The sequence below is a fragment of the Crinia signifera genome, chromosome 2, assembly GCF_055691185.1.
Source record: "Crinia signifera chromosome 2, ASM5569118v1, whole genome shotgun sequence".
NCBI lineage: Eukaryota > Metazoa > Chordata > Amphibia > Anura > Myobatrachidae > Crinia > Crinia signifera.
In genome coordinates this window covers 220,797,037-220,823,753 of record NC_139218.1, presented here as the reverse complement: position 1 = coordinate 220,823,753, position 26,717 = coordinate 220,797,037, and the positions used below count along the sequence as shown (strand labels likewise).

The following is a 26,717-nucleotide window of genomic DNA, read 5'->3' as shown; positions in this document are numbered from 1 at the left end:
AAAATGTATCTCTGAACTGTGTATGAGTACAAAACCTGTTTACTTGCTGTAATATATGTCTACTCTGCACAAACTAGCTTAATTTGTTAATTATGTTCTCAAAAACTAACTATTTGTGTGGTTTATTGAAATAAACTATAGTGTAAATATTTTCCATTATGCTCATCTGTTATTTAAAATGCATTTAACTGTTAAGGAGCATGCTACTCTTTAAATTGGTTTGAAATGACATTCCCCAATAAACATCTCAATGAAACAGTTATACCGCTTTCACACTGCCAAAACCGGTATTTTTAAACAGTATTTAAAACTGGTCTGAGCCTTCACATTGCAGTAGATTACCGTTTTAAATACCATTTAAGTACCATTCACATCAGTCAACCCGTTTAATCCCCTGAACACGTTTCAAGGCAGAATGCAGGGGACGGCCTATTTTGATAGGCTGTCCCCTGCATTCTGCCTTGAAACGGGTTTTTACTAAATACCGTTTCAGAGCCATTCTCACTGCATAAAAACCGGCTCTGAAACGTGTAGGACTCTGCTTTTTAAAAAATTTGAAATACTGGTTATATTTAACCGGTAAATCAACGGTGGCGCTTTCCCACTGCAGCCTTAAACGTTTTGAAATGGGAAAAAAATGTCTATATACTGTTTAACAAGTGCGGTATGAAATGGGTATTACATTCACTGCAGTATGTTTATTTATCAAGAGTCAGTTTGTTAAACCTGTGATTTCTGGTTATTTTTCTGCCCAATATCTGAAAGGGCAATGCTTCTACTAGTTATGTCTGACTAGTAGAAGCACAACCCAGCTATTGATAAATAAAAAATCAGTAATGGTTTCAGAACATGGACTCTCATTACTAAAACCATTGATTCCCAATTCTATTGATAATTTCTGCTGCCTGTAAACAGGTATGATTAACTGGCTCTGTAAGCAGACTTATGCTGGTTGCACACTAGACAGGTTTCTTAACTATTTTGCTAGTTCCGAAGGGTTAGAACGACAAAATATAAATATATCGCTGGTATGGTCCCTGCTAATTTCAACACCCCTATGTCACTCGGCATTAACAAGTGTGTGTATACGCTTGCAGATAGAGTCCCTGTTGCACTGGTACACATTGATTAGTTTGTACCCAGCATAAGTCATCATTATATGACAGCATTAGGTGTGTGAGCATGGAAAAACATTGATTTCAACAAACCAAAGCCTGTACTCAGAAACTGGACTTACCTGTAATGTGGTGTGTGTTTTTATGGCATAAGTTAAATTCCTTGCTACTAACAGAGGAACTGTTAAATACAGTAGTATAGCTATACTGCATTGCTCTGTATCGGGGGTATTCTCTTATGGCAGTATTATACGCTTCTTATATTGCATTGGTGCACTCTATTAGGTTATTTGTGAAGTTACTTATGGCAACAGCATATTCCACTGTACTACACATGAGGGCTTAGAATTTATTTAAACAAGATGGGTATATTAGCAGGCAAAGAGGTAGGAGGGCCATGTTTGCAAACATAGGGGGATGTTCAATCTGTGTAGATAAATCCCAACAGGGGAAATATCAGCACTCCCCTATGCAATGTCCGTTATCAACAGCATTGAAGTGTGTCAAATCCAACTTTTTAAAAAGTCTGATCTGTTTTTTTCAGAAACGGACGTGGATTGTTGAATTCATGTCCTCCTTTTTTTATACATCTGGTGGCCATTTTCACTGATCCACAGACTTTCTGCCAGCCGGGACAATAAATTCTGACCGTCGAGTTAAGCTGCCCATACATGTTGCGAAGATCGAACGCATTATGGGCTGGATCGTAACGCATGCGATCTGAGGGCAGCACAAAAAGTATGTGCAGCACATACTTTTTGTACTATGTGATGAGATGCCTGGGTTGAGCGCGCATCGCACCGCACGGTGAAAACGCACCGTGCATGGGCACTTTAAGTCAGAAAAACCTTAAACAGCCCAGGATTCTGACTGTCAGGAAGTTCTGACAGTTGGAATCCCAGATTGAACATATCCCCCCCCCCCCCCTTCTTAAACTGTGTACACACGCTTCGAGTTTTCCCTGTTTTCAATTCGATTTTGCTTAGAGAAAAAAAAAGTTACACTACAGGCGCCAATTAAAGAATTGGGTGTCTATCCCTTCTAAGTGCAACCAGCAGCTGAAACCTATTAGTCTGTGGAATTCAAATTAAATATATAGTGCACAACAAACAAAATTTGTCATCTCCCATCTTCCGGTCAGTGAACATCTTGATGCTGGTGACAGATTAGGAGTTATAAGATTGGACTGAATTGTTTTATCAGCCAGTCCTGTATATTTGGATATGGACTTACACTAAATATATGTACTGTTGAGTGCATTGTTTTTAGATACGGATTAAACCATTATTGGGATTTTATTTTACATACACATTTTTAACTTGCCTTTCTGTTCTCCCATACATTCTTAATAAACTCCGTACCATCCAAAGTTTGTTTCTTCAGTATATAAGTTAACGGTGACTTGTTATTACTGACTTGAGTAAGTCATAGCTATAGGATTCCCTTAGTGGCCAGAAATACATCCACTTTTGATTTAAATTCATTAACAGTAGTTGCTGTCATCACCCCCACCGGCAATGAGTTCCAGAAATGTACTGCTCTAATATAGTCTGGTCCCTTTGAGACTTGCTGTACCCCAAATAACTGTACAGTTATGTAGGGTACACACCAGGACGACCCGCTCACGATGCACATCGTGAGCGGGTCGTCAGTGTCTCGTCCGACCCGCTCACGGTGACGCGATGGGGGGGGGCACGACCCGCTCACGATGTGCACCGTGAGCGGATCCGATGGCGACCCGCACCCGGCTGTATGGTCGTCATTGAGATCCTACCTGCAGCAGGTAGGATCTCAATAACGACCGACCGACCCGCGGGACGGCGCATCGGATCGGTATCGGTCCACACCAGGTCAGAAAAGGGCCCAATCAGCACACAATCTACATCCAATTGATCGGATGTGGATCTAGATTGTGGGGATCGGGCCCTAGTCGTCCTGGTGTGTACCCACAGTAACTCTGGTTGGAGGCATAAGCTGCCTATGTTTTTATTTCCTGTACATTTTAAGTAGTATACTTGTATATTGAAATAAAGTATTTGAGTTACATACAGCATTGCACTAGAATTAGATGTTCGCTTATTTTCATGGCATTGTGGTGAGATTTCCTTCTTGAGTTGAAAAGAGGACTATTATATGCCTATATTTAAAACTTTAACTTTTATCTGGAATGCTTTCATCTATGACTACATATATGGAATAAGGAAATAACTTGTTAGGGCATACTTTTTTTTTATTTAATAGTGTACTGCACTATTGTGTGCACATATACAGGTTGAGTATACCTTATCCAAAATGCTCGGGACCAGCAGAATTTTGGATAACTAATTATTCCGTATTTCAGAATATTTTAATATTTCAATTATGTATTTTGAAGTATCGTGCATTTATGCTGTATAAACACATCAACCACATGAAATAAACACAAATATATTTTATTTGTTCAAAAAACAAGGTTTCAAAACATGAAACAAAACTTGTGTCCTATCTCAGGCACTGAATTGGAATGCCAACCAATCATTTTCTTGTACATATATAGTGCCAGTTACATATCATGCCCCCAGTAGTGCTGTTACAGTTGTCCCCAAAAAAATTTTTCCCACTTTCTGGAATGTATGGTTTTTTGAATAATTCGGATAACGGATATTCGGATACGGGATACTCAATGTGTACTTGTTTTTACAGTAATTATTTTTGACATCTACTAAGGCTTGTAAATATTCACTATATCACATCTATATGATGAACATGATGTGGATGTTGGCATTATAAATGTCAATATATCAAACAAAAATCATTGAAAAGTTGTAGTGGTTGGAGAAATCTCCTGTAACCTGCTGTAGCTCTCCTCATTCTTCCATAGGTTTAGAAACTAGTATTGTCTGCTCAACATGAATCCCAATTTGCATTCAATTGGGCATGGTGTTTGGGGAAAAAAGCCTAGAGTAAACCACTTTTTGCTTCCAGTCACTGACCTTTGACCTTCTTGCCTTTCATACACCTATTAGGCTGTAATTATTTTCCATTGCTAAATTATATATTTACATGTTGAAAGAGGTATTTAAATACTGAACAAACTTATGTTGCATTTTTCAATAGCCCTTTCTGTTAAAATTGCAAATCTGATCAGGTGAAGTGTGCCAAAAATTATAAACCAGGGCAAATGCTGTATTTTTGACATTGGTAATAACAACAACAATAACAACTTTTTTTTTCTTTCTTTTCAGAACTCTGTAAATGAGTTTATGGATCATGGGGGCATATCTTATGACATGTAAGTCTCAAAATTATTTGTTTTAAAAAGGTAATGGAAGTTGACATAAAAATAAATACAAAAATTCTGTTTTGGGATTATTGCTTCACATTCTGTCAAAGGGTGACATATGTTAGACAGAAAGTGGACAGTCTGTTCTTGAACCAAATGGCTTTCAATATCCTAATCCATAGCATATGCTGTGTGCTTTTCTCTTTCATAATAGTATGTTTGGTTTCCTGATAGTGGGCTATTATAGCTAAATGTTATATAACTTATTTCACTTGTTCAGAAAAGCTTTTCTTTTGTATACATCTCTAGGGTACTAAAGAGTTTTTACATTGCTGTTATTGTACATCTAAGTAAATCCCACATTATTTCATCTAGTGGCATGGAGCACTGCGAAAAGTTTGAGATATCGGAGACCAGTGTGAATAAAGGTCCAGAACAGATTAGACCTGAGTGTTTTGAGCTCCTTCGTGTCCTTGGTAAAGGAGGCTATGGGAAGGTAAGTAACAATAAATGGGTCGTAAATTTAATGTACCTCTATGGCTGAATATAAAATAAAAATAAGCATCAAACATTTCCATCCAAACTGCTTCCAGTGCATTAACAATTTAGTAGTGTAGCAAAGGAGCAGGAAATGCCACGGGTCAATAAAACTGTAAACATATATCACTATTCAATTGCTTATATGGTAGCCAATTTCAGCATTAAGTTCTGATATTTTGTATCAGTGCTTAGTAATGACACACCGGTTAAGTGTTGTCACGGAAAGTATTTCCAGTCAAAATTTGGCTTATGTTATACAAAGTTGGTTTTGTAGTCATTAAATAAGAATTTAACACTGTGATGTTATTACTGTAACTTAAACAGGGCAGGGGACCCCTCGACCACCACCCACACGTCCCTTCCCTACATGTACCTATACATAAATCACCACATATGTAGGGTGGAGAAAGACCAATAACGGAGACAACGGGTAGGGCATTCAGTTTGCTGAATCATGAGCCATCACTTACACTTTGTGGAAGAATCAATTCGATACAGGACTAATGCTGAGTACACACTAGACCAGTGGTAGCCAACTACGGTCCTCGAGAGCTACCAACAGTTCACATTTTCCAGACAACCTAGCTGGGGCACAGGTGCACTCATTACTAGCTGAAACATTTTCAAAGATCCACAGGTGGAGCTAATTACGTCACTTGTGATTCTGAGATGAGATCTGGAAAACATTAACTGTTGGTAGCTCTCGAGGACTGGAGTTGGCTACCCCAGCACTAGACATTTCCCACAGCAGGTGATATAGTTGTTTGTATCGGAGGTGACGCGGGAGAATGATATTGACCGTACACACTGGCCTATAATGTACACCATATCAGTTCGTGACGTCCATCACATCTCGCTTCATGCGTGCAGTCACTGACCATATTTTCAGATTGAGCTGTATGTACAGACAATGGGCATCGGGGAGGGGGTTAATGACCAGCGGCCAAGTTCATCCTCAACGATATTGACTGTTCACATTGGAAGATATATACATGATATCATCAATGATATAGTTGATGATATATTGCCCAGTGTGTACCCAGCTTTACGGTGAATGTGATGCCTGGAGTCATTCAGTTGTTTGCCAGTGTCCACAGTCCCACGTTGGTTAAGTTCCTAGAGATATGGAATTACCCCAAGTGGTAAGCCCAAGAGCGTGAACGTAATGAAGCTTTTTCCTCGCAACTCCATGGAAAAAGCAGCATTAAGTGCATAAATACAGATGTTAGCAGTGGGAATGCCGGAGATCAGAATATAGATATTGGTATCCCAATGGAGGGAATCCTGACAAGGATCAGGTAAGTATGCAGTCAGTGTGTAAAGCAGATTCAGCACAGTTGTCTTATTTGGTGCATGCCAATCTGACCTTGGTGCCCAAGACAGGTGTACCCTTTGTACCCCCCTGTTGCCGGGTTTAAAATTTAAGCATTGATGCATCAAGCAAGGGAGATAGTGGATCAGTGGAAAAGTTGTCCAGCCGAAAGAGGCAGCTTCTACCTATAATTTTATAGAAGTATCTATTGTAAATGCAAGTGTGAACCTGGTAGGTGGCTATAGGCACCTTCTTCACTGGTCCATTTACCCAATTCTTTTCACTGCCTGATACATCTGCCCCCTTATTGCATACATGTTAAAACTGACTTTTTTTTTTTTTTTTTAAACATAGGTTTTTCAGGTGCGGAAAGTATTAGGAATTCATACTGGGAAAATATTTGCAATGAAAGTACTTAAAAAGGTAAGGTACTACAACACCATTTATTGTCTATTTATTTGTGAATTACGGACATGAAAATACTGAGATGTACATAAGGTGGAGCACACAGTGCTGTGAAATGTCTGGAGGCTGCAGCTCACACCGCAAAGTACAGGGGGGGGCAGGCGGTCTGCACATACTGGCAGGTATTCAATGCTGTGGGCGAGCGGCGACAGCGAGCAGAGCTTCCTGCTCGCTGTCACCACTCACCCTGACAGTATTCAACGCAGCCCCCTCATATGCCAATTCCCGCTCGCTCCATTTTTTGAGCGAGGGGGAATTGGCGTATGCGGCTCCAGAAGCAGCGAGACTTGCAGCTAAATACAGAGAGTTTTCTGCATTAGCCGCGGGTCTCGCTGTTTTGGGGAATTCTCGCCGTCCTGTGACGGCGAGGATTTCCCCAGAACATTGAATAGAGCGAGCGGCCGGCGTGGGGGTTAAACAGGGAGGATCGCTGGTTTTCTGCAATCCTCGCTGTTTAACCCCCTCGCCGGCCGCATTGAATACCTGCCATAGAGATAGGTACAGAGATTATGTATATAACATACTGGTTGCAGGTCCCTGGGGATCAGCAGCGATGCACCTATAACAGCTGCCATGCATATCCTATTCTTTACATATGACATGACTATCTAAGCCCACCCCCAGGCTCCCAGTGACTTTGTTTCCCAGGAGCCTGGGGGTGGGCTTTAAAGGAGAGTAAAGCCGAATGTAGTATCCAGGGTACATTGACTGCTCTGATAAACACAGCGCTGTCAATTCCCAGTAATCTGCAGCCAGCACATGTTACATACATTTGATTATATGTGTTGACCAGGACACCTTGTACTATGTGGAGTGAGCTGCAGCCACCACTCGACATTTGTATATCTGTGGAGGGTAGATGTAATAAATGATCTTCTGTATGAATGTATGAGAAGTGTGTTCAATGACAGGGGCACTTTGCGCTCCTATATGTATAGGTGATGCTATCTAAAAGATGGCAATTTGATATTCTGGGCATTGTATGAATGGCCAGTAGCACTGATAGTTCCGACACCTGCAGCTATCGATTTTGACAGCTGCAGATATCCTTGCCCCACCACCACAGCAGGGACAGTTCTGTGCCAGGCTGTGGAGTCTGGGCTGCATAGAAGATCTTGCCATGTATCGTATGCAGTCTAGCCACCCTGGCAGTCAGTTGCTGAGGTATGGCATGCAGTACCTCAGATTAGTGTATGGGGGCCTTTATATTTTCTATTTTTTGGTTTTACTCTACAGAGTCGACCTGGACACAGTTTGAAGTGCACCGCATTCGCTCGCAATGCTTCGAGCACGGTGCCTCGCTAAGATCGGCACACTTTTATTCTCCCACCACGCCCTAGTGAACAGTGAAAAACCCCATGTCGACCTTTTGACTGTCGACCTAGCCGCATGTCGACCTAATGACCGTATCCCGATTTGGACACAACTCTGTCCCGGGAGTGATGTCAAAAAGGGGGCATAGAGGCGGCAGCGCTTGAAGTAGACGCTGCCTCCTCACTGTAGCGTGAACGGGACTTCATTGACACTGCGGACACAGCAACCTGGGTCCACCCCAGGTAAAACCCTACTTTTACCCTGGGTTACTAGACCCAGGTATTTTTAAAATGGCCCTTTTACACAGCACAGACAGCAGAGTCAACCTGGCAACAACCCGGGCCAGACCCAAGTTATTTGTGCAATGTGAGAGGGTATTAGAGAGAGAGCATCTTCAGTCTGGTATGGATTGAAAAGTCTACTGGGTTTCGGTAGACAATCATTAGATCAACAACAAAAGGTCGACGTACAATAGGTCAACAAAAGCAAACTGTCTACATGGAGAAAGATTGACATGTGGAAGATCGACATAAGTTTTTCTTGGGGTTTTTTTTGTTGGCAATGTCGACATGGACGGCCATTGAGTGTAGCGTGTGCACTTGCATGGCATGCTTCATTCGCCAAGGTACCGTGCTCTGCTGGTTTACCATCCATGTGGACTTCCATTGGAAAATGGTAAAGTATAAAACAAATGGAAAAGTCGATCATTGTGTTGTCAACCTTTGGTCGATGTCTGTCTATTGCGTGGTGACTTAACAACCGTAACCACTTCAGTCTGGTAAATGTACTTGCTTTCCAGAATTCCTTATCTCCCAAATGTGCTGGATAATTTCAAAAGTTCTGGATGTTTTTGCATACCTTATTCAAAACAGACATTTATTTTATTCTTTTTTTGTTTTGTTTCCTAGGCCATGATTGTGAGAAACGCGAAAGACACAGCACACACAAAAGCAGAGCGTAATATCCTAGAAGAAGTGAAACATCCTTTTATTGTAGACTTGATTTATGCCTTTCAAACTGGTGGAAAACTCTACCTCATTCTGGAGTACCTTAGTGGTCAGTCCCCTGTATAATGCAGCATGTTTATTGCTATTTGTGTTATTCTTACATATCTGTTTAAATTGATCATCTAACCAGCTGTAGTCTTACAACTGCAAGGCACACCCCAAACTTCTATGTACTGCAATATCACAATTATTTTAATGTTCTACAAACCTACAAAGTTATCAGCCACACAAACATGTCTATTTTAAAACATTGTTTCCATGTTGTGGACACACATAAGTGTGCTAAGTAGGTTTATGGTATATCATGAATTTTGTTCTTTCTAACAACACTTTGGAACTTACCGCCATTCCTTTCCTTATTCCTGAGATGAATTGTGCAGTTAGTTTATATTGTATTCTATGATTAGTTTATTTGCATTCCTTGTTCCAGGCGGAGAACTCTTCATGCAGCTGGAAAGAGAAGGAATATTTATGGAAGATACAGCTTGGTGAGTAAACTACAAACCTAGAAGGGCATTTGTTACTTCATGTGAGCTTTCGGAATGATCCCATTCTCGCTTTTTCACTTTACTTTTCTGTCATCGTTTTTGTGTGAGGATTTTTTCTTACTTTATTCTAAAGGTTACCATACACTAGTGAAGACGTTGCATCAGTGTATTGGAATCTGACCCCCCTTGAGCCACCCAGGATACATCGCATGCAGTCCTTCAGCATGTGACTTTAGAATGATTTACACTGATTTTTCCTATTCAGTATCTGTTCGAACACTGGTCTCGGCAATGAAATGATTAAAGTTTGAGCTCCTGAGTAGGTGAAAACATAGGGAAGCATCTTGATTCATGTCCTGTGATCTGGGGGATAGTGGATCTCTTAACAAAGCAAGAAGGGTTAAACACAGGTTTCCCTGTGTATAATGGGCGACCCTGGGTTTACAGTGAAAGTGAGGGAGTAACATGAAAGCGGTATTTGACAGTTGAATGAGTGATGCATTCTCCTCCAGCTCTGTACCCAGCTTCTGCTTTTCACTGGCAGAACAGTGTCTGTCATACTCCCCAATACATAGCACTGTGGGGTGCTATTCTACAGCATGGATCTTGCTAGTAATATTTTCTGTCGTCCAGTATGTACAGATGATGGATTATGTTGCTGATGACCTGCTGGAGTGTGCATAGGGAGCAACCTTGTGCATATACACCATATTTAGATTTTAGCCTTCTGGCCTGTCAGAATCTGCAAAATTATTTAAAATGTTGACTAGTGTGTACACCGCTTTATGTTTAAAACTGTTGAGGAACTGCTTGCTTCTAATGGAAATAGTACTACTTAGCAGACTATCAATGTTCCAAATATGTACTGTTTTAATGGCCCTGCACTACTACACTTCAGTTTAGGCATGTTTATCCTACTCCAGTGGTTCCAGAACTTTGTGCCTTGGGTAGTAGGTGGCCTAGGAACCAATTCATATTCTTTATGTTCAATGTAACAGGAAAATGTAATGCTGATTGCTGCCATTCATAAAATATGGACAAACGGAAGCACATCCTGTCCCTCACCACATAACTGACCTTAAGGATCACATATAAATCTAGTTTACTTAATTGAATGTTTTTTTGCTCTCTGAATTTCTTAATAAGAAATGTGTGGACTAAAGGGCCCTACATACGCAGAGATGTGTGCCAGAGATACATGACGGGAGATTCAGCACGAGAGATTTCACTCTTTCAGACAATGGGCCACATACAGAGAGATTAGTGTCAGAGATTCATAATGGGAGATTCAGCACGGGAGATTTGAAATCTGTCACAACTGTCACTACTGCACAGAAATACGGCTTCTCATTGAGAAAACAGCCATCATTAATGCTGGGATGCAGAACTGTCCACTGAGTACCTGGTTATCAAAACTTGACCCATGAGCACACAACTTTCAAAATCTGCAGTCTAGAATAATTTATGAACACACAAATGTACATTCATAGATGCCCAAATCTGTACACTTCTGCAGGGTAGTTCTGGCAATGAATGCACCAAATTTTTCTGCTCATCGATGCTGAACTAGGGCACAGGATGGCAGGGCAGCCACTGCCATGGGTGACAATATTTAAAAATGAAAAATAAATGTCTGAAAGGGGAAAAAGGGGAAAAAGAGGAAAAATGGGGTAATTGGGGGAGATTAAGAGAGAGGGGGTGATGGGAGGGTTTTAGAGGGATGGGGTGGGGTGTGGAAAGCAAAAGTTTCAAAAGAATTTTGTTATTAATTATTTTGTCCCTTCTAATTCCCCCCTGCATTTACCGGCTCCGGAGACACTAGTTCTCCCGCACGCAGCTAGGTCTCCTGCACAGCACCACCGGGTCTCCTGCTCATCGACCCCAGGCAGTTGCAGAGTCTCTGCACTTTGGTGCTAGGCTCGAGCTGCGTGGTCTCCCGCGCAGCGTCTCTGGTTTAGAGTTCCCAGCAGCAGCCAGCGCATAGCAGCGCCAATCACCCCTTCACCTTGCGGCAGCCTGTCAAGCCTCAGCCCGGTAGCTCAGAGACAGCAGCGCTTCAGAGAAGCGAAGCATACCTGGGGGCAGTAGTACTCCGGGTGACTGACCAGGTAACCCAGCAGTGTAGGGTGATTGCAGGCTTCAGGCAGCTTCAGTGTTCGCTCAGAAGCCCCTGCTCATCTGCCCGTGGCCACACACATGGGAGATGAGCAGGAGCTTTCTGAGCGACTGTTCTCAATTGTACAGCCCGTCCGTTCTGAATCTTTGACAGATTCAGAACGGCGGGTGCGCGCATGTAAATCGCTGCACAGCGATTTACATGCATTTTCAGGCATTTTCTGAACGATTTAGTAAAATCGCTTAGAAAATGCCTGGAAATTGTGCTGTGTGTGGGGCACATTAGGGTGCACTTCAGGCTCCCAATCAATTATACAATTTGGGCTCTTTTCACCCAATTCCGATGCATTGGGCCATGAAATCGGATGAAAAGTGTAAAATCGGTTTTGTTTTACCTCCAATTCTGATCCGATGTACGATCCCATGCGCATCAAATCCAGAGATAGCCATGGCTGCCACAAGAATTTGTTGGAATCTGTGCATCAGTGGCATTACATGTATGCAAAAGGACAGCATATGATCCTAGCTGCTGGGGAATCTGGCAGCACCCTTGCGTGCAGTAGCCAAGGTATTGCGCAGGAGGCTGCATGCGATATCTTGGCTTAGTGCAGTGATGGCTAACCTTGACACTCCAGCTGTAGTTGAACTACATATCCCCGCATACCCTGCATCAGTTTTAGCATGGCCAAATAGTAAAACTGTAGCAGGGCATGCTGGAATGTGTAGTTCAACAGCTGGATTGTCAAGGTTTGCCATCACTGGCTTAGTGTATTAGGTCTGTTACTGCTCAAATATGTCCAGTTTGCAATTAATATGGAGGGTTAATTGTTTTCTTCCACCCACAGCACAGCTCGGCTCTGGTTAGTTGCAAATTGGATTAGAGACAACAGAGAGCTCGGATTACACTCGCCACAGGATAGGTGCTTTACTTGTAGATTAAACAAGAAGATTGTTTGCCGAGGCCAGCTCAATTAATGGCGTTATTAGCTATATGGTTTTAGTTCCTATCTTGCCATAGAGTTTAGGTTCCTTTAAACTAAATGTAACCACACGCTACAGCCATTCTTTTCGTTCGATTTTCTACGCAAGTTGATCACAATCCGATGCACACTCACGCGGATCTTTAGCTGGATTTTTTGATCTTACCTGCTGCAGGGAAGATCAGAAGATGCAGCTACAGATCTGTGGGATTTGGGTATTTAGGAGTTGGGGTTTTTGTATGCGTTCGTGAGTCTTCAGATGCTCGGATGTTCGGGCACTTGGGTGCTTTTGCATTGAGCATTTGGGAGTTGGTGCGCTTGGGCACGCTCAGAAATTAGGGTGTTCTCGGGCGCTTTTGGGCAAGTTCAGGTGCTTGGGTGTTCTGGATTCCAGGCGATTGAATGGGGGAGTAGGGCGGTGTGTGGTTGACTGGGTGTGCACGACGGCACATACTTATGTCAGTGACATGTGCTGGCAGTGCAGCTCAGCCCAGAAAATTTCTGTGCATAAGGGGGGTTAAAAATTTTCTGAAATCTTAAGATAAATCTTTGTCAAAATGTACTCTTTGGTCCCACGGGTCGAGAGGCCGGCCCACAAATTAGACATGCTTCAATTCTGATTCATTTGCTTCCATTGCGAAGACCAGACTTGGTGATGTCTATGCGTTCCAGACTTCAGGCTGTAATTAACTGCAAAGGTTTTGCAACAAAGTATTAAAAAGTGAAAGTTTGATTTAGGATTGTTTTGTTTGTCCCGTTACATTTGGACCCTTAGAAAGTGAGAGGAACATATAGAAACCGTTGTAATTCCTACCAGGGCTGTGGAGTCGGTAGATAAATGTTCCGACTCCTCGTACTTCTGACGCCGACTCCTCGACTCCGACTCCTCTGTATTAATATGCAAATGTATTTCATACATTCCTTGAAGGAAAGAAAGGCAACATACATATTATTACTACAGAAACTAGAGGCTGGAAAGCCAACAGTCTACTGTATTGAACAGTTTAAGCAAAGGACAAACACAATAAAAACAAAGTTTTATTAATTTTTTTATTAATTAATTAATTAAATGGCTATATAGTAGCAGTAGGCATAAACATCAGGAACAGGAACTTTACCAGTTGAAAGATAAAAACCACATTATTTGGTTGTTTTGGGAACAAAAACAATAGGAAAGGTTCAGAAGTGTGGCACATGAGTTCCGCATGCCTTGTGGCGACAACAAAAATCAATGAGCCACAATCTCCGCTGGTTTTACTTGCTCATCACCGTTCAATTCATGGACACAAGGAACGATTTCTTTACCGAATCGTTACTGGCGACGAAAAATGGTGCCTGTACATCAATATGAACCAGCGTAAGGAATGGCTTAGCCAAGGTAAACAAACGACCCCGTGCATGAAACAAGATCTTGATCCGCGTAAAAAGATGTTGTGCGTATTTTTGAGTCTACACCAGGTGATTTCTACCAACGAGGTTTTGAAAACCTTATTGAACGTTGGAAATAAGTTGTAAACTACAAGGGAGAATACATTTATAAGTATTGGTGCTCCGAATTGTGCGTTGCGTGCCATATAGTGAAGCACATGAAAAGCATGCTTTTTTTCACGGTCACTTAACGTGTTCGTTTTGCGGTTACGTGAGGCACTTAATGCATTGGTCTTTATTCTTACAGTAGAGAAGTCATTAATTATAATTTTCAGAGTCGGTGCATTGTTTGCACCACCAAGAGATTATCTCACTATAAGAGATGGTAGAGACCCAGTAGGGGTAACTCTAATATCAGCACATCAGTGGGTAGAAGCCCTGATAAGGACTTTGGAGTCTACACACACTGCTAACACATCAATCAAAATGCATAATATGAAAAATAATAAAACAGCACTGCCTGCGCACCGCTAGCCGGCACGCGCTTCGCAGTTACGCTTCCACAGGGCCCTGAGGAAGCGTAACTGCGAAGCGCGTGCCGGCTAGCGGTGCGCAGGCAGTGCTGTTTTGCTGTTTTATTATTTTTCATATTATGCATTTTGATTGATGTGTTAGCAGTGTGTGTAGACTCCAAAGTCCTTATCAGGGCTTCTACCCACTGATGTGCTGATATTAGAGTTACCCCTACTGGGTCTCTACCATCTCTTATAGTGAGATAATCTCTTGGTGGTGTACATGCCCGTACGGCAGACATTTGGCGATATAGTCACCCCAGAGTTACCTCCGCTTATATTACCAGCTGACCTCCCACTGATCCACTGGTGTCGAGATCTCTCCAGTATTTACACGGAGTAGATACACCTTTTGAACCAGCATTGCCTGTGATTAGTATAAACATGGCATTTTGCATCATATAGCACATCGTATTGAATATTAGGTAGAAGGAGTCACCTGTTTGCAGGGCACCTACCCAGACTCTGTCAGCAGAGCTACATTCTGCTACTACATGTGACAGTAATCTGGTGAAATTCACCTGCTGAACTGCTTTTTCACGCAATATTAATAAAGTTTACCAAATATTGTCAGCAAACACCTGCCTGCCACCCCCAATTTTATGTGTGTATACCCACCCCTGTTTTGTTATGTGGTTTTAAAATTTCGCAGCCTTTTATAAATAAACAATTAAAAGTTATATTTTAAGAGTCTTACTCTTCAAGGTGCACCTAACAAAAGGACATTCTTCTCTTTCTTCCTTTACATCTCGATATTTATTAACCTGACTGTATATATATTTATATTTTGTTTCCACTAATAATCTGTTTATTTCTTAGCTTTTACTTGGCTGAAATATCAATGGCTTTGGGACACCTGCATCAGAAAGGAATTATTTACCGTGATCTGAAACCTGAGAACATCATGCTGAATCATCAAGGTGGAAATACGTTTTTGATCAGTCATTTATAAATGTTTAATTTGGCTCTCGTCTTAAGGTGCCCATACACAATGGTGAAATATATATATATTTTTAACTTTCTGGAATGTATGGTTTTCGCAATAATTTATATAAGGGATACTCGACCTGTATAACATTTTTCAAACTTAAATACGTTCCAAAATGTATGGTATTCTCTGATTGCATTATAACTATATCACTAAGCTGGGGTGACCGCAGATTGGCCTTCTGTGTAAATAGAGAGATTAATTTCTATAGCAAATACTTGATGGACAGTGAATGCATAAACAGATTTAATGAAGTGCTCTGGAAATGGTCAGTACTGTACGTGTACACTTTTATTTGCTACAGGAAGTAAACATGCGCATAATCAACTGCACTTCCTGATATAACCAACTCAGTAGCATCATATAAGCCATGGGTCCTAAAACTATTTTGCTCTTAGACCCCATCAGACAATAACAATTATTACAGGTCCCGAGCAAGTTACCGCAGAATTGCTGCCACACATGTGTGGTAAGCAGACGGCACATGCATGGCAGCATTATGAAGGCACAATATGATGCAAGGAGTCTGAAGTGACAGACAATTTATGTCAGTGATCCTTTGATCACTGACTGGCAGATCAGAGGAGTTATTAGCCTGACAGTCAGCAACAATGAGTTGCAACGCACTTTGGGGCCAGGACCCACATTTTAAAAATTACTGATTTAAGGCAGTAAATGGTATCGCATGTGATACATTGTATGCAAAATGGCTGCAACCTAGGGCACATGTTTTCAAGGAGCAGGGCTTTTAGCCCTGATTAACTTTTAATTTTCAAGTTTAAACTTTTTTTTTTTTTTTTTACAGCAGCTCTTAGTACTGACAAGCACTGCTGAGCTGCTCTTCCTGTCTCTGCCTGCCGGGTCACTGTTCCACAATTACAGCCGCCCCAGCACCCCCCAGGTACCGGGGGAGGCCGTCTGCCGCACAGTGAGGCACACCGATTCCGGCAGCGTGACCAGCAGGGGAGAAGCACTGCTTTGTCCTGGAAGCAGGGCTCAGCTCATGTTGAGCTGCAGCTAGGCCACTGAGGGACGACGCTTGCGGAAAGCAGGTCCCGGGGGAGGCTCCAGATGTGGGGCACTGCGACTCCCATAGCTTCGCCCCCACCACCCTGCAGACTGATCCCTTCATGGGTTTTCCCGCCGCAGGGATTCCTACCATTCCTCTCCACTCCCTCTCTCCTCCCATGCCCAGTGGCCATTTATAGTTCTTATGCTGGGTTGTACGGAGCATAGATTTATAAGCTGACATGCCAGCTACTGCCACACAGCGTCACCTTCACAAGAGACTCCTGGGACAGAGGAAGGTTACTACTGCCCCATTCCAGCACTGTCCTAATGTCTGTTTCATGTCTCCTACCTAACCTTCATAGTGTTGGGTAGCTGGGATCAGAGTGCTAGTTTTCTTTCTGTTTCTGGGGATACTGCGTTAAGTGCATGTTAAATGCTTTCACATTGCCTGCATTACTGTATATTTTCATTCTTGGGGTGTATGCTACATTTTCATACATAGAATTACAAGTACCTCTGTTTACCTGAACAGTCTCTACTTCTGTGGTGGGCTCACAGTACAGTAGCTGAACTATTTATTCCTTTACAGATGGTTCACTAGTTGCTGTGTCCTTTGCCCCACTACTCACTCACTTAATAAGTGAGTGCGAGTGTGTGACTCTGCATGCGTGTACTATTTGTTCCTCTTGTACAAAGGGCACAATGGGCAAGGGTGCTTCGGGGCCGTATCCCCTGTTTATCAATGCTCACTCTACCAGATCCATTAGACCACCATGGGCTTCACGTCAGGGAGCCTCTGCAGAGCTACTGTGCTGCGCAGCTACGTGGACCTCTGCAAATGTTTTCATTAAAATTTACGGTACTTGTTTAGTTTCACGATGGCAGCGTCTCAGCCGCAGTTGCTTCGCTCGCCCACGCTACGGGCTCGGTGGCTCGCCACGCCAACGTGGATCAACTCCATGCCAACGTGGATAGTAGGCGTATGAACTATTTACGTTGGCATGGACTTTATTTTAGAAAGTTTCCCGTCCCCAGAAGTAGCAGGCGGCCATGCTGCCGCCGTGAAACTAAACAAGAACCTTATTGACACCTTCACCTCTGCCGGTGTGGCTTATGAGTGTCGTGTCATCTGTGCAGCTCTGGAGCATTCCCGCCTTTAATTGGACTGCTTTGGGATGTTCCCATTGTTAAGCTGGGTACACACCTATACAATCCCTGTTTTCTTGCGACCGTTCGACCATAGACGCCTCGGACCGCCCACAAACAGCCGTTACGCGCATACACACCTGTACAATTTTACTTGCGACGTCCGATGTACTCCCGTCCAAACAGTCGCAAGAAAAAGATTCTACCACTGTACGCACTCTCTCGATTGTCATTGCATGATGGTTAATACCCCTGTTGCACAGGTACTTGTAGTGCAACGTAAAAAGATGTAGTCAGTCGGCAGGGTGACTAAAGACAGACCTACGGCAATAGCCGGGGTGTGTGTCTAGATGTAGTCAGCCGGCTATTTGCCGTATGTCTGACTCTAGTCACCCTGCCGGCTGACTATATCTAGACGGCCAGATACACTGTTCTTCAGAGCGGTTTGCCAGACATAACTTTTTACGTGGCACTACAAGTACCTGTGCAGCAGGGGTGTTAACCATCATGCAATGACAATCAAGAGAGTGACTACATGCTGTGCTGTAGGAGAGATCATGCAGCTATGGAATGCCCACATGGGCGTTCCAGCTTTGGCAGTATAGTTGCAAGAACGGCCAGCATATCGATCGACCATGCGTACACACTGCACTTCTGTTCCGATATGGGCCCGTCCTGTCGGATGAAAATTAAACAGCACTGAACCTTCGACCGACCAAGTATGGATGGACAAGACAGTTTTTGGCCGTTTATCGCTCGTGCAGAGGGAGTCGGGACAGTGTACATACCGATACAATTGAACGGCCGTCCGACCCAGATTGGAAGAACGGCCTGACTATTGTATATATGTGTATTCAGCTTTACACCATTGGCTGACAGAATAAAACTGGATTTTTGTCTTACCTGTAAAATTCGTTTTTCTGAAGCCATGGTGAAACACTGGGCTCCCACCCTAAGCTCCTTTCGGCTGAGAGTTAAGATGGTTCTTTTGCCATGGGCGATTGTCAGATTCTGTGTGTATGGGTTGGGTATGGGGAGGAGGGGCCTCTCCCCTGCACACAAAAAAGTTAACTCCTTGGTGCTCGGTCTAAGACCAGAAGATACCCCAATATCCAATATGACCAAAAGTTCAGGACTAAACGTTGCTTTTGTTGTGTATTTTTTAGTTTTGTTATTTTTTTTAACATATTTTGTATTGCCATTGCAGGGCATGTAAAACTGACAGATTTTGGTCTTTGTAAAGAATCCATTCATGATGGCACAGTAACACATACTTTCTGTGGAACAATCGAATACATGTGAGTGAAGTAATTTGCTGTCTGTACTGTGGGGGGGATTAATATAGTCGATCAATAGTTTATTAATATAATATACTGCAATTCTAAAATAATAATTCATGGTTTCCTGTAGGATGATTTAATTTTCCAAGGACAGCCACATTGGCAGCTAACTCAATTCTGAAGTCCCCTTATGAGTTCAATCTCTGCCCCACTATATAACCTAGCAATCTTCAGCTTCACTTGTGTATGCTAGATATGAAATGTGTGGCTTCTGTGGCTCCTTGTTACAGTTCATTTGGATTAGTTTGAATATATTTGTTTTTCAATAGTTGAAATAAACATACTTATAACATGTATCAGGCCTTTATGCTGTTTATTATATTTTATTATGCTATCACACAGATTACTTTTTCTCTGTATCGACAGATAATGTACCTGCCAACCAGCTCCTATTATTTTCCAAACACAGCCTGTAACATGACAGTTTGGAGCTGATTGGCTGGTACATTACTTCACTTTAACAACTGTCCAAGGCTTAAGGTGCCCATACACTAGTAAGATTTATCTTCAGATCTGGCTGGTTGGAACAAAAACATGGTTATGGCTGAGTTACAGTTTGTCAGTTTTCCAGCATTTCCAAGCAAATGGTCTACTGTCATTTGCTTTCATCCATAACCATGTTCTTGTGCCAACCAAACAGATCTGAAGATAAATCTGTGTGTGTATGGCCACCTTTAGTACTGTACATCTCACTATCAGCAGCAGTTACCATGTACATTTTCTTTTCCTCCAGGGCCCCTGAAATTCTAATGAGAAGTGGCCATAACCGTGCAGTAGATTGGTGGAGTTTGGGAGCATTGATGTATGACATGCTGACCGGAGCAGTAAGTGCACTGTATTTCTCTGCATATCCCCACAGCTTTGGTAGATGCATATATCACCAGATCAGCCACTCCATATCTTCCCTATCATTGGAATGATTTGCCTGGAGTCTGATTCTTTATTACTATTTAAAGGGTCCGTGGTGAATAAGTAACGCAAAGTGCAGCTTGAACAATGAATGTGGTGGTTATTTGATGCCATATAACAATCGTGAACATTTTTTTATTTTTTTGTTTTTTTTTTAGCTTTTTTTTATTTGTTAGATGAGTATGTTTTCATTATCTCTTTGCATTTTAACAATCTGCTTCTTTACGTTTATCTATTTCCAGCCACCGTTTACTGGTGAAAATAGAAAAAAAACAATAGATAAAATTCTTAAATGTAAACTAAACCTGCCCCCCTACCTCACACAAGAAGCCAGGGACTTACTTAAAAAGGTATGTACCCAGTTAGTAAGATGGTATGTGCAGCTATACGTGTGTGCATTGTTAGTTGAGACTTCACCAAATTCTGGATTGGGATTTTTTTTTGGTACTTGTTTCCTAGAACGGCCACAATCGTGAGTGATCGTGGCTCTTAATTAAGGGACACGATCCTCACGATGTGGCCGATTTTTTACAATTTTTTCACTTTGATTGACAGAAATCGGGTCAATCGGGTCAATCGGTCGGTCGCGACCAATTAAAATCGGCCGCGATGCGACCGACCGATTGACCCGATTTTTCCATAGACTTCAATGTTAAAAAAACTTTTAACATTGAAATCGGGAGGATCGCGTCGGTCTTGTGCCATTATAATGGCACAAGATGAGATGGACTTGATTAAGTCCATCTCACATAGGGTAAAATGATAAAAAAGGTGAAATGGCCCAATATGACCCATTTCACATTTTTTATGTGCCCGCCATGACCCCACGATAGACGTCAACCCGAAGCGTGGCGAGCGCAGCGAGCCCGCGAGGGGCGGCGGTGCGCGTCCTCCGACCTTTTCATTCCCCTACTATCCACTAGGGCGTGGAGTGAGAATAGAATAGTGTGGCGAGCGCAGCGAGCCCCGCGAGGGGACGCGTATCCCTGTGAAGTTAGACGCGTCCCCTCGCGGGGCTCGCTGCGCTCGCCACGCTTCGGGCTCGGTGGCTCGCTGCGCTCGCCACACTATTCTATTCTCACTCCACGCCCTAGTGGATAGTAGGGGAATGAAAAGGTCGGAGGACGCGCACCGCTGCGCTCGCCACGCTTCGGGTTGACGTCTATCGTGGGGTCTAGCCCACTTAGTAACATTTGGGGGGGCAATTGAAACAAATCTGGTGAAAAAAAAAAAAAAATCGGGTGAAAAATCGGTCGGTCGGATCGGTCGCATCGTATGCGACCAAATCGCATGCGATGCGATCGATCCGATTTTTTATCTTACGACCACAACGATCTAAATCGTTGTGGCCGTGCTAGGAAACAAGTACCTTTTTTTTTCCTTCAGTAATTGTTTGGTAAGAAATGTAAGCCTGACCTGGATCCTGTAGGGTGCGGGGCATCAAAAAAAGGTTTTAAAGCACTTTTCGGGGGGTATGCAATTCCAGGATCACGGCTGTTGATCCCCTCCTACAGCCATGATCCTGGCCCGTATGCGGTCTGATTGACCGCAGAACGACAGGTGCGATTCAATGTCCCGCTTGTCGTGGATTGGCGATTTTGCGTCCGGGATCGTGACAATCCACGGTCTTTTTCGGCAGAACGGGCCAGACAGCTTCTAGGCCCATTCTGCCGTGATCCCGCTTCATTGCTGTCGCTAAAGACAGCATTGAATAGGAAGCCGCCGCTATTTCCCATGACGGAAATAGCGGTGGCAGATTGCATACCCCCATTTACGTCACTACATGCAAACTTAATCCAAATTGCATGTCTCATGTGCACAGTTTATTAATTATATTCAGTGATGTTCTTCTTTCGGAGGTCATGCCTCAGCATCCCACCTTCTAGTCTAGAGCTTCCTCTGGACACTGCCAGCTATTGCTATTACTAATACACCTTTCACACCACACAAAAAAAAACAGCACTCATGTTTTTGCAGCTTTATTTTGAAATACTCTCAGAGCTATTTTTCTGCAGGCTCCAGCAGGAAATGAGGCCCTTATTCTAGTTCACTTTCTGACAAAATATTTCTTAGATGGACAAAACCATGTGCAGGTGAGGCAGGTGTAAAACCCCACCCAAATCTAATTATCTCTGCACAAGTAACACCTGCCTCACCTGCAGTGCACATGGTTTTGTCCATCTAAGAAATATTTTGTCAGAGTGAACTAGATTAAGGGCCTCAGTTCCTGCTGGAGCCTGCACAAAAATAGCCCTGAATACTCATAGTCCACGAAAGTCCTTGGATCTGCAGCTACTGCCCAGTCAACTTCCTGTTGGTTTTCCTCTGGGGGCTTCCCTGTTTTTTTGCTTTTTTTTCATGAAAGTGAGTGTGTATGTGTAGATAGCTATGGAAATATGTATATGCACATCTGGATATAGAGAGCTAGGGGGAGGGGAAGAGATAGATATAGAATATGTATGTTTCACTAGATTTCTATGATCTTTTATTAGAAGTATATTTATGTGTGTAGATGTATATATTTATGTTGGTTTTTTTTATGACTTTTTTGTTATGTCATCATCCCTTTTAAGCTGCTAAAAAGAAATGCTGCCTCTCGTCTTGGAGCAGGTGTTGGAGATGCAGGGGATGTTCAGGTAATGTCTTATACTTCTGCCAGTAGCCATTGTGACTGTGTTTACACCAAGTTGTAGCATTAATAAATATAGACAAAATTATAAATTGGTCAGACTCCTAAATCGAGTTTGAAGATGTTCCCCACACTGTGGTCTTTCCATGAAGATATTTGTGCTGGTAATAAATTGGGGCTTTCCCTGACCATTATTCAAGTTATGTAGAGGTGGCCATACTCTACTGCAATGTATCGCAGCAGTGTATGGCTAGCCTATCCCCCGCGAGCCGCCAGGGAACCTTCCTGGGCGACAGGATCGCATGTGGTCCTTTCACATGTGATGTATCACATATGACCCCTGATTATAGGAAAATTATGAGTACTTGTGTATTATCACGGCGTCCACAATGTTGATCTTAGTACATCGCATGCGAAGCGAAGCGATGCGATTTTTTTTTTTTATTGTACAAGCACCCTGATGGGTGCTTACAATGTTAAATGCACCCCCACTATCAACGCCAACCCGAAGTGTGGCGAGCGGCGGCGGTACGCGTCCTCGGACCTTTTCATACCCCCACTATCCACATCAGAGTGGAGTTGATCTTAGATAGTGTGGCGAGCCACGGAGCCCGAAGCGTGGTGAGCGCACGCGGATGACTTTACATGTATTCCGCGTCCCCTCGCTGCGCCCCCCACGCTTCAGGCTCGATGACTCGCTGCGCTCGCCACACTATCTAAAATCAACTTCATGCCGACGTGGATAGTGAGGGTATGAAAAGGTCGGAGGACGCGGGCTCACTGCGCTCGCCACGCTTCGGGTTGTCGTTGATAGTGGGGATCGCGTTGACAATGGGGGGAGCATTTAACATTCTGGGGGCATTTAACATTGTATGCACCCATCAAGGTGCTTGTACAATTAAAAATCGCATGTGATCGCATCGCATGCCATTTGCTGGCATGCAATATTTCATTGTACATTTTGGCTTTTTCACGCGAAAATCACATCGCATACCCTATTTAGTGGTATGCGATGCGATGGGCGCCGTGATAATACACAAGTACCGAATTATGTGATTTTAAAGTTACCTGCAAAATGTAATTGCATGTAATTGTCTGACTGGGGCTACCTAATTAGCCCTTACAAGCCAGTGTGTGCTGCGGCTCTGAATTTGTCAAATCTTACCTAATGTGCTTTGCAGGGAAACATGTTTTTTTTTTTTTTTTTTATTAAGCAATCTAATTGGTTAGCCCGAAAAAGAAAACAATCTCTGAAACCTAGTGGAAAATAACATAAAATGCTCCAGATGTCTTATGCAGGGGTAATTTGATAAATATATTGGATAAACACTAGTATAGCGTATTTTCTTCTTCTTTCTGATTTTTGGTTATCCTGTGTGCACAGTAGTTTTTACCAGACTAACTAGTCTTGGAGGGATGGTGCCCATTACTGTGTCGTACTTGCCATTTAAAAAAAAAAAAGACTGGCGTTTGTTCCCAAGAGCATGGTATGAAGGGTTAGAAATGCCCTATGCTTCACTGGTCCTAATGTAGCAGTTTTTCACCTGTCACATGTAAAATACATCCACCTAAGGTACTGGGGAGAGTTGCTGCAGAAGATATGTTGGTCCTCTTCACACCATACAATGACCAGATCAGTGCGAGCTAATCTCTTGCAAGGCCTAGTCAAATTTGTTTATTACTTCTTGTCTTTCAGGCTCATCCATTTTTCAGGCATATTAACTGGGAAGATCTTTTGTCTCGAAAGGTGGAGCCTCCCTTCAAACCACTTTTGGTATGTCTTTAATAATTGCCAAATTTATCCTCATCAGTAATGGACTTCTTCTGTTCCTGTTTTGTGCATGTCTTCCCTGTTTTAAGAGGTTGGGTAAAAGTAACGGTTTTACATTTCTGTGTATAAAATAATGTTTAATTACACAGACCTGAATATTTAAAGAGGATGTTAATAGGTAAATAGTGGTACTATGACATTTCAGGGGCGCACTTTGATACGAGACTTGTATGTGTGCCCAGGACCCCTGATTTAACATTCCACTGCTACACCCCTAATATATAGTGCATAAGATTGCTATTTAATTCATACTTATTGCACTTGGATATGGTCTATAAGGGCTGAGGCTCTACCTCCTTTCTCCCTACATTGTTTTGGATCCAGCTCATCCTCCCAATTGTATTAGTTTTGTTTAGTTTCCTCTACCTCTTCCATGGTTAAGATGCCTTTTAATGCTATAATTTTTTATGCTTCCCTGGCACCACTATATATTGTATAATTGCATGTGTTCTCCTGCTTCAATAAAAAACAGTGGTCCTAAATTGTACTTTGAAAGTGGTGTGTGAATAAATGCTTGCGGATTAGGATTTGATCTCCCCGTACTGTTTTAATCACATCATTGCTTATTAATGTTCCCTACAATGGTAACCATGGCTGGGGTATGGTTATTCCTCCTTGTACATTGTTTAGAGAATAATGTAAGGTGGCTTTATATGTAAGGAATGAGTTACATACAGACCTGCAGATAGGAGTGAGGGATTATGGGGGGGAAGCTGGAACCTGGAGAGGATTGTCAAATAGGAATAATTAAATGTCAACCAGGACAAGATGACGGAGATGTCTATGAAAGGTGAGGTGATAATAGGATATTGCAGTGTGACTAACGTGGGAGGGAATTTGCTCCTAAATCTGCGAGTATTCCCAATCTGGGTATCTTGGGTGTGGGGCATTTCAAGCAATTACGGCTATATTTAATACTGTGTACAATTTTTTAGATATGGAGATGTTGCCCAGAGCAACCAGTCAGAGTCTACTTCTTTATCTCCCCTTTGAGAAGATAATTGCCTGACTGATTGCTATGGGCAACATCTCCACAGCTGAAACACCGAACCTTATTAAATATACCCCCTAGAGAGCAAATCACACCGCACAGATTTTGTATATGTCCTGCCCACAAGGAGGATGAAATAGTGACAGGGAAACCTAGGAAATATGGGCAGATTGTTGTGAATGTTCAATGTTGGGAAATTGAGGCAGAGATGGTCAGTCTCTGTTGCCTGTGTCCCCTGGAGCCCTCCTTCCCCCCACACATTCCGGGGCAGGCAGGGAGGCTTCCATGCTCCTGCCGCAGGGGTTAAAATTCACCGTCAGGGGCAGCGAGCTCCTGCAGCGTTGAATGAGTGGGAGCCAGTGCGGTGAATATTTAATGAGCGGGTCCCCACCCCCTGCATATGAAATGAGCGGGTCTGCTCATTACATATGCAGGGGACGGGGACCCGCTCTTTAAATATTCACTGCACTGGCTCCCTCATTAGATATGCACAGAGCGGGAGCTCAGTGGCTATAATGCTGTAATTCCACCGTGTGCTGTACCAGCGGGACGGGTCCCACAGAGCTGCTGCTGGCGATGCTGCTGCAGGCGTGGGTGCTGCGGGCTGCTCGCTAGTGCTCCATGTCCCTAATGGGGGCACACCGCGCCAGCACCCGCTGCTGCCCGGGGAAGGGGATGGAGGGGGTGTTACTAGGAGCTGCATTACGGGGTACAGGGGGGGCTACTGCTTTATAGTAATATAAAGCTAACGAAAACCCCAGGGTGGTGTGTAGTTTTTTTGTGTTTCTGGTAAGGGAATGGAATCTGCAGAGTGACTATAAATTGACCATGGTGCCTGTAATAGTCTCATCTGGATTATATACTGTAGTAGGACTTGTTGGATATTGGTTCCATAGAAAGTTGCCTCCCCTTGTTCAGGTATAGGGGGGGGGGGGTATTCAATACTGGCTGATATTTCAGACAGTCGGAAAAATATCATCCCTGGACCTTGTTTAAAAGTCGGATCTGCATTGTCTGAAATGGGTGCTAAACTGTCGAATTAGCAACCGTTTCCAACCAAAGACGGGAATTCCCCAATCCACGTTTTTTTCTGACTTTCGGAATGTTTCTGAAAGTCGGTAGATCGGAAATTACATTGAATAGGTCAAATATAAATTTAACCTATAGGTACTTGTGGAGTATCACGGCTCCCATCGTATGGCATCGTATGCCATATGTAGTGGCATACGATGCGATACGATGTTTTACCGATTTTTGAGCATTTTTGCTCAAAAATCGTATGCGATCGCATCGGATGCCATACGATGGCATGCGATGGCACCCGATTTTGCACT

The 26,717-nt window shown here is 42.9% G+C and overlaps 1 protein-coding gene across 1 annotated transcript in view; it reads left to right on the top strand.

Moving 5' to 3' along the window:
* The window catches only part of RPS6KB1 (ribosomal protein S6 kinase B1), a 37,524-nt gene that overhangs the window by 4,927 nt on the left and 5,880 nt on the right, over positions 1-26,717 (top strand). Inside the window, exons 2-12 of the mRNA XM_083173759.1 lie at positions 4,340-4,386; positions 4,753-4,873; positions 6,584-6,652; positions 8,917-9,064; positions 9,446-9,503; positions 15,358-15,458; positions 18,891-18,981; positions 19,757-19,847; positions 20,175-20,282; positions 22,506-22,568; positions 24,258-24,335. Coding sequence (XP_083029885.1) covers positions 4,340-4,386; positions 4,753-4,873; positions 6,584-6,652; positions 8,917-9,064; positions 9,446-9,503; positions 15,358-15,458; positions 18,891-18,981; positions 19,757-19,847; positions 20,175-20,282; positions 22,506-22,568; positions 24,258-24,335 — 975 coding nt within the window. The remainder of the gene's footprint in view (positions 1-4,339; positions 4,387-4,752; positions 4,874-6,583; positions 6,653-8,916; positions 9,065-9,445; positions 9,504-15,357; positions 15,459-18,890; positions 18,982-19,756; positions 19,848-20,174; positions 20,283-22,505; positions 22,569-24,257; positions 24,336-26,717) is intronic.